This window comes from Mustela nigripes, chromosome 14 (genome assembly GCF_022355385.1).
Source record: "Mustela nigripes isolate SB6536 chromosome 14, MUSNIG.SB6536, whole genome shotgun sequence".
NCBI lineage: Eukaryota > Metazoa > Chordata > Mammalia > Carnivora > Mustelidae > Mustela > Mustela nigripes.
In genome coordinates, this window is record NC_081570.1 from 95488333 (window position 1) to 95496681 (window position 8349).

Genomic DNA, 8349 nt, shown 5'->3' on the forward strand with positions numbered 1-8349 from the left:
ATTCAGCCAGAAAATGGACTTTTGACTCAGTTTAATGGCAAAGAGATGTGCAAAACCACATGAGTCTCCTGGCTTTTCCTTAAGGTGAGCTGGATGGGATTTTTGTGAATGGAAGCATTGCCATTAAGAAAGGCAGATTAAGTTCTATAAAAAATAAAGTTGCTCCTATCTCCATGAGTAGTATATAAGCTGCTTCCAAGAATCCAGGGATGTTCACATCCCACACCTCATCCAGTCATGGCCAATTCTTCATGCACAGCTACATAGGAAGCATAAAACCCTTTTGGACCTTTTTTTTTTTTTTTGGTGGGGGGAGGGCTTGGGAAAGTTGTAAGATGGGTTTTTTTTTTAATTCCCTCCCACCACCAAAAACTATGTATCTACACACACACTCAGACACACATACATATCCAATTTTAAGAAAGTTTTTCTTCCCTATGACTGCAAGATCCCAGCATCCAGCTTCCCTCAGGGTGAGAGACAAAGCCTATTAATTGCCCAGATCTGCTGTACCAATATACTATGTAAGGCTCCTGTGTGGTATTACAGAAAGAAAGGGAGGGGCAGATGGAGTGGATACTCAGGGGGATTTGCTTTTTGTCTTAAATCCACTCTACTCGGCAACACTCTTAGGTCCAAGGGCTGGGAGAGGCTCTGTAGGCAGGATGTGGTGGAGGACCTGATGGTCCCAGCCCACTGTGGTAAGGAGGGAGTGATTGAGCGGGGACCAAGTAGCATCTCTCACAAAGTCTCTGTGGGCTCGGCTTCTAAACCTAGAAGAGAAAAAAGGAAAGTCTGGGCATGATGAGAGACAAGAGGAAAAAGCAGAGTTGGAGAAGAGAGAATCCAACACAACCAGGGCACCTTTCTGGATGTGTGACACAAACTTCACCATATGTGTGGCCTTGTCCTTAGGACAGCAATGTAGTTATCCACAGAGAACTTCATCAATCATTCAATCCGGTGCCCTCATTCCATAAAGAAATGGTGGCTAAAGCAAGGGGAGAAATACGGGCCAGGATTAGAGAGCAAATCATGGCTCTCTTGGTGAGAAGGAAGTATTAATTCCAGTACTGGGTTTGCTGCCTTTCACCCCACAGCACGTTGCATATACGTATGTGTTCTTTATGTGAAAAGGGTAGTCCCTTTCCGCACCTGATCTTAGCCAAAAGGCTGAGAAGCGATGGGTAGTTCCTTTCTGGAGATGGCTAGATCACCAGACTTGGAAATCCCACCTACCACCACACCCCTCCTTACCAGGGACAGAGCTGGCTGTGAGTCAGCCCCAGGAACAGGGAGATAGTGTCTCCCCACTCCCACCACCGGGTCCCCTTGAGGGAGACCATGCACTTTGATGAAGACAGAAAGGACCAGCCACCCATAGCTCTTCTCCCCAATTCTTGACCACAGGATCCCACTTCACACTTACACCTCAGAAAGGCCTGAGTCCAACACGGCGAGTGAGCAGTCTTCACTGACAGAGGCCAGGAAGGGGGTGCTAGGAGAGCAAGGGGAGGGTTATGACTGGCAAAGCTAGTGTCCCAAGATGAATCCTGCCTGGTCTAGCCCCCACCTCCCACCCAAAAGTGACCTGGAAGAGGTGGCCCGATCCCCACCCTGGGTTAAGGTCTGGCTACCTCTCGAGTCCACATTATAAGTTCCAGGGAAAGAGGAGGGAAATGGAATAAGCCAGGGTGGATAATCATCCTAGTGGCCAACTACCCCATCTGGTCCTCTCTGCAGCTTTAGCAAGAACCCAGAAACTTTCCCAACCACACAGTCTCAGAAGCACACAATATTAATCATTCTGGGTGTTGAGCAGGAAGAGTATCTTATTTTAGCCCTGTGCAGGCAGAAACCAAACTACCCGGGGTGCCGGGGTGGCTCAGTGGGTTGGGCCGCTGCCTTCGGCTCAGGTCATGATCTGAGTCCTGGGATTGAGTCCCGCATCGGGCTCTCTGCTCAGCAGAGAGCCTGCTTCCCTCTCTCTCTCTGCCTGCCTCTCCATCTACTTGTGATTTCTCTCTGTCAAATAAATAAATAAAATCTTTAAAAAAACAAAAAACAAAAACAAAACAAAACAAAACAAAAAAGAAACCAAACTACCCAAAAAAGGACTATGGTCTTCAGAGATCATCCTCTCCTGAACCTCAGCTAGAGCACCATCTGCTTTAAGGAATGACCTAATCAGCTGATGCTCTGCAAACATAAACATGACCCAGCACTGTCCCATTCATACCCATCAGGCCGCTGGGGACAAAGGATAGTACCTGTGTGGGGAGAATACCAGCCCAGTGACACACTGAGAGTGCACAGCTGAGCTGAGGGCACACCTTGCACTCTTGGAGTCTACAAGGGAGACAGTCCCACTCTCATCACCTAGAAAAAAGAGGAAGCCCATCACAGTGGATAAGAACATGGGCCCTGGAGTCAGCCATACCTGGATCTGAATGCTAGCTCCTCAACCTTACAGGAGCTAACCACTCTGAGCATCAGTTTCTTCTTTTGTCAAATAGGGTAATTAGTCACTGGTGATTGTGAAAATTAATGAACAAGGTAGTTATCATTTTAACCACTAACTATGTCATCACATGTACAGCCTGGCAGCTATGAGAGCATGGGAGTTATTCCTACTCTCCAACAGAATGCCCTATTTGGCAATCCACTTGTTTTGTGGTCCACTGACTTCTGGCTATGCCCAGAATACAGGAGCTGGAGGACACAATCAGGAATCAAATCTAAAAAGTCATCATGTTTTCCCAAGCCAAACTAAACCCACTCTTGGATCATCCCACCCTTCCCACTGGTATAATTCACATAATGCCCAAGCATGTTGCTGAGACTGAGCAGCTAGGGCCTCATGCATTACGGGGTCAGTGTGCTCTCATCCTCCCCCTTCCCAGAGTCAAATGCTATGGGACAGGCTGCCTTACCAAAGACAAAGACTTCACTCTGCTGAGGATGCCAAGCCAGAGAGGTAGGAAGGTAGCCAGAGGCAGTACAGCCTGCAATGAGAGAAGAGGGATCTGAAACGAGAGACTCAGAGCCCAGCTCTGTGAAGGAGCTTCTCCTACAAAGTCACTCCAAATCCCAGAAACACCATTATTCACCTTCCCAAACTCTGCTAAGGCAGTTGTGTCCCTGCCTTTGACGCTCACACCCTCATTTATCCTTTGGACCCCAGGCCTTTCTGGACATGAGTCACAGGCAGGTTTCAGGCCTAAAGCATGATGGCATCAATTCCGGCCCCTTTACCCACCCATCCCAGAAACGTAAAGTCAATTGGTCACCCACAAACCAACCCTTCCTCTTGGTACCCACTGCACAAAATGCAATCAACAGAGCCTCAGTGGGGAAAGAAGTGATTATGTCCCGTATGTCACACTGACTGAGCATCTGGTGACTTTGCCTCTGTCTCTGGGCAAGGAAGCCTCTTCCAGGTGGGTTCCTAGGACCACCCTCCCACCACTGGCTCTCAGACTCACCCATCTGTGATGCTGGCTTAGGACAGCGGGTATCCCAGAGTAAAATTCTGTTGTCCTAGAAGGAAGAACAGAAAAAGAGCTTCATAACCCCAAAAGCAGCTGCTGGCCAAGTCTCCACACTAGACTTGTGGCCAGAGGGTTCAAGTGTGGTCAGGAAGTAGGGAGGGAAGGAAAGGCTGTATCTCACCTCACTGCATGAAAGGAACATGGAATCCTTGTGGGGGGAGGCTGCGACACAGGTGACCTGCCCGGAGTGAGCTGTGAAGGAGAGAGGTAGGGAGGTATGACAGAGCAGAAGCTGGAGGCATTACTACTGCACAGCCCAGATACTACCCAGGGAGGTGTGAGAAAAGGGCCTTATCTCATGATGCAATTTAAATAAATTTTTGTGAGAGATTCTGGATTAGACAGAACCTAAAAGAAGATGTTGATGGAGTTCTAAAACCTACAAAGGCTTGGGGAAGAAAATGAATTAGTAAAGAAAAGGAAAGAAAAATTAGAGGCTACGCAAGAAGAGTGAAGGAATTTACATCCCAGAATAGCAATTCCAATACAATAGTAACCACACCCCTCCAGATAACATACAGACACTTTCAAAGAAGGTCTGCACACTGAAACATTTGCTGAAATTGACTGAGAAGCTGCCAGGGTCTGCCAGTGCCCCTTTCCTGCCTCCAATTTCACATCCCCCTTCTCCCAGTTGAAGGGACACACACCTCTCACCCACCCCACATCGCACCCCGGTACAATGCCCAGGTGTCAAAAACCTAAGGTATTAAACCAAAGAGGCTTTTATCTAAGAGTCAAAGAGCAAAGAAAAGCATCTGGGTAAAATTCACTGCAGGGGCTGGCCTTGCTTCATCCTACCACAAACGCTAGAGTGATTCTGGGACTTATCTCTGTTTCTAACAATGAAAACTTTGAAAACCATGACAGATGGTTGTCATAAGGACACATCTGACAGGCTGAACTGAACTTAAAAATGAAGTGAGACTTTTTCTAATAGAAAGTTAGGTCTAACTCGGCCAGCTAGCCTAACAATGCAGGCAATGCAGGTTGGTTTTTAGCCAGTTAGGTTACTTGGTAGCATTTTGCAGAGATTGAAGGGGCTTAATCTGCTAATCCAGTGCACAATGATGATATGGCCAGAAAGTACCTCCCTTGCAACTACTTAAACTTAAATTAGATGCCAAATTAAAAAATAGGTGAGAGGGTAGTTTTCTGAAAAATTTTTAGGAGGCCTACATGGTAAAAAACTTTGAAGATCACTGTTATTTGTTATTACAGGCTGTGGAAACCACATACAATTTAGCCAGACTACCTGAGATAGCCTGAATATGGCTCTGCCCGACAGGAGATGTAATCAAACTACCTCTCACAGTTCTTTCCTAGCCCTAGCATCCACGGAAAGCCACACAATGAAAAGGAATTGATTGCTCACTTGAAAGCAAAGCTCAGAGATAAGCACCATCGTGGGGGGTGGGGGATACAAAAGATAGAATAAGTGGTTCCTCTGCCCTCAAGGGATGTGCAATTCAGTGGAGGAAGTAAGACAAGAACTACAAAGAATTAATGAAAAAGGATGAACAGAGGAAGTGCTGAAAGAGTTAGGGCAGAGCAGGAAAAAATCCCTCATAGGCCTAAGAAACAAAAGGCATGTGTATTAGATGCTAGGTTGGCAATTTAACATTGTTTGACCATTTATAAGTCTCGGACCCTGAAGGAGTTTGTGATTTTTGCTGTGGCACACATGTGAACCATACACTTTGTGGTTAGAATTGGCAGGGAATGGCGCTTAGACATTGAGGGAACCAGGTGTTCATCCAACATCTACATCTCTTGGCCACACACACATTAATGCTCCAGGTATTATCTTCATGAAGAGTGGATCCCCGAATAAAGTCAGCGGCTACCACTATTAATGAAATTGAGTAAAAGAAAAATTAAAAAGTAACATTAATAAAAAGTAATAGCTCTCACCAGAAAAATAGAAATTTTATGCAGGTGAATATTCAGAAGTTCAAGATTCACAAGTCTCAGGGTTTATTCTTGGAGAATGTCAAGGACCTCCTGTGATCCGGTTCAATTAGAGCAGTATGTTTGAAGGGGGAGTGACAGAAGGGCTTAAATGCCCTGAGAAGAAAATGGAATATTAACCCACAAGCCACAAGAACCACAAAAGATGATGGAGAGAGGAGGTAAGTGCCACCATCTGTGCGAAGTAAAACCTGAAAGCAAAAGAGAGCATCAGAAATGGAAAGGGAAATCACTGACCAAGTGGAAAATGACTCCGAAGAACTCGGGGACCCACTGATCATGAGGAAGCAGCAAGGGCAGAAAAGGACTGAGAGCCGGAGTCTCATGTAGCCAAGAAGATGGTGAAGCCATTACCAGAAATAAGGAAATTGAAAAGGCAATGGATAGATATTGGTGCCTGACTCTAGTTTTGGAAGAAAACTATCAGGCAGAAGCGCAAGTAACTGTTTTCCCTGATATCTGAAGTTCAAAGAGCCCAAGGGGAGAATAAAAACAAAACAGCTAAGACCAGGACTAAAAAGAATGTGCACTTACCCCGGTATGAATTCAGTACCATCTGCTGGGCAAGGTCCCAAACCTTGATGCTAAGAAGCAAAAGGAAAGAGATTCTTAATTTTGACCTGGAGTATCCACATAAAAACACGTGTTCAAGAACTTCCTTTAACTGACATGACCTATGTCATTGACTACTGGGCTTCTGCTAAGCCCTATTCACAATGGATTGTTGTATCTCTAGAAATGTTGTAGATATGTCATAATTAATAACCGTGTTCTTACAGCACACCCAAAACATTACTCAATGAGGCTAACAGGAGAATAAAGACACCCAAAAGAGGTCTAAGATGCAGAAGCAATGAGCATAAGCACCCACCAGAAGTCTTTGCTACCGCTGACAGCTTGTGTGCCAGAGCTCAGGACACTGACTGTAGACACAATGTCATCATGCTCATACTTGCAGAACTTGCTGACAATGAGTGTCTCGTTCTCATCCAGCTCCCACAATTCAACAGCACCTGTTGGGAGTGTGGAGAAGGTTGAGGAAAATGAGTGTGGATTCCAATAATACAGTAAGTCACTTCCAGGTTTCAAGTGAGTCCACTGTCACTAAACTAACAAAGTAAACTATTACTATAAAAGCAAAGTCCATTATTACTAGAGGATTTAGCTTATTTCCAAGCCATCTGGCTTTACGCTGGCATTACTGTTTCTTAATAACAGTCCAGACAATTAAGCAGGGAAAGCTTCTAGGAAGACAGGGAAAGATGGAATGGCTGGCAAAATCCATTATCTGGCTTCTTTGAGAAAACACTGGAAAATAAGTCCCAATAGACAAGGACAAAGTCTCAACAATCTATGTAGCATACAGTCTGGTGTGGTTAAATCTTTCCAATTGCTTGGACATTAGCATTTGTTGAACAATTTGAATAAATGCCCTGTAGCTTCTTTAGAAATGTTGTGAATAACTGAATGTCTTGCACAGTGACAGGTTAAGTACAGAGAGCCCTCCAAAAGTTGTCTTAAGTAGGTAGTGCTCAAGCTCAACTGTCAGAGAGGTTCAGTCTTTAAAGTCCCACTTATCCTTCCATGCAAACCTGCCGATATCCAAACACTGGTTTTTTTTTTTTAAACTCCAAAGACTCCATTGCTGAACCTGACTTTCAGAACAAACAAAGCAGAAGGAAGACATTTAAAAAGAAGAAAATGGGAGGAAATGGAAAGAGACAGCACAGACTGACCTAAGCATCATCTTTAAGATCAAGATCATCCTTGGTCTGGGTTGAGGGGGGTGATACTGGGAAGGTTATAGGGAAGAAAAATGGTTCCAATTCACTTCCTAATTTTGTTAGAAATTCTCATGAGGCAAATTGGAATCTCGGAAACGTTATTTTGCCGCTACACAAGAGCTCTCCTTCGGGCCAACACCCGAAGCACTGAGTATGGGAAATTAAAGATTGAACCCGGTTTGATCTGTACCCCATCGTCCATTCCACCTGTGGGGTTGAGTAGAAAGTGACTCACCTGAATCGGAAGCCACTAGGATACCTCTGTCCCCAACCCAAGTGAGGTCAGCCACTCCGGCCTCCGTCTGGACTCCAGCGGAGCAGAAGCCTTCGTTGGGGGCGGCACAAGGGTCCTTGAATAGCCAGAGGGAGCCAGCCCAGCAGCGGCCACTCAAGCTGGAGGCCCCGAGCAGAAGCGCCCCATCTAAAGGAAGTACAAGCTGTCAGCGCGGGAGGAGTGAAAGAGCTCGTCTCCATGGTGACCGCACAGACCAGCACGCGGGCCGAGTCTGGATCTGTGCTCAGGAACCCGGGGCAAGGGTGGGGACTGAATGAAGAGACGCGAGGCAGGGGTCGGGAAGGCATGCGGGGCGGGGGCAGGCTGGAAAGGCCAGTCCCGGGAAAGGGCAACCCGAGCCAGGGTGAGGGAGCCCCCAGGCCCGGGATCTCCGCTCACCGGACCGATACCGCGCAGCCTCCAACTGCCGTTCCATACAGGCGGGCGCATTAGGGGGAAGGTTCCACTCGCGGACCGCCGGGGGTACTAAGGGGGGCGGGGTTTCCTTCCGCATCTCCACGGTTCCAGCTCCAACCTAGACCCAAACTGGACGACAGCCCAAGATACGGCACCCGCAGCCCCACGTGGTGCCCCTCTGGGCCTCCGCCCCTCTCCACAGGCTGCAGCCACTCTACATCTCGCGAGAATTGCTTCTACGGTTCCATTCCGCGGTCGGCAGCGGCCCTCTGGCAAAAAGTTCTCCGCCTTCCGCGCGTCTTATCGCGAGAAAAACAATACGAGGCAAAGTTAGTGGACAGAGGGCACAATG

The 8349-nt window shown here is 46.9% G+C and overlaps 1 protein-coding gene across 2 annotated transcripts; it reads right to left on the reverse strand.

Annotated features, from left to right (window-relative positions):
* Window positions 1–17: 17 nt before the first annotated feature.
* WDR77 (WD repeat domain 77) lies at window positions 18–8260 on the reverse strand. 2 transcript variants are annotated; one of them, XM_059375728.1, is made up of 11 exons: window positions 7980–8260; window positions 7542–7727; window positions 6394–6535; window positions 6057–6106; window positions 3673–3743; window positions 3486–3540; window positions 2934–3005; window positions 2271–2379; window positions 1430–1498; window positions 698–773; window positions 18–642 (listed from the first exon to the last, which is right to left on the reverse strand). In XM_059375728.1, exons 1-11 carry the CDS (start codon window positions 8092–8094, stop codon window positions 544–546), a joined length of 1044 nt encoding a protein of 347 aa, XP_059231711.1. In that variant the 5' UTR covers window positions 8095–8260; the 3' UTR covers window positions 18–543. The 2 variants fall into 2 exon arrangements, with proteins under 2 accessions (XP_059231711.1, XP_059231710.1); XM_059375727.1 differs by having other exon boundaries at window positions 18–773.
* Between the last annotated feature and the right edge of the window lie 89 nt (window positions 8261–8349).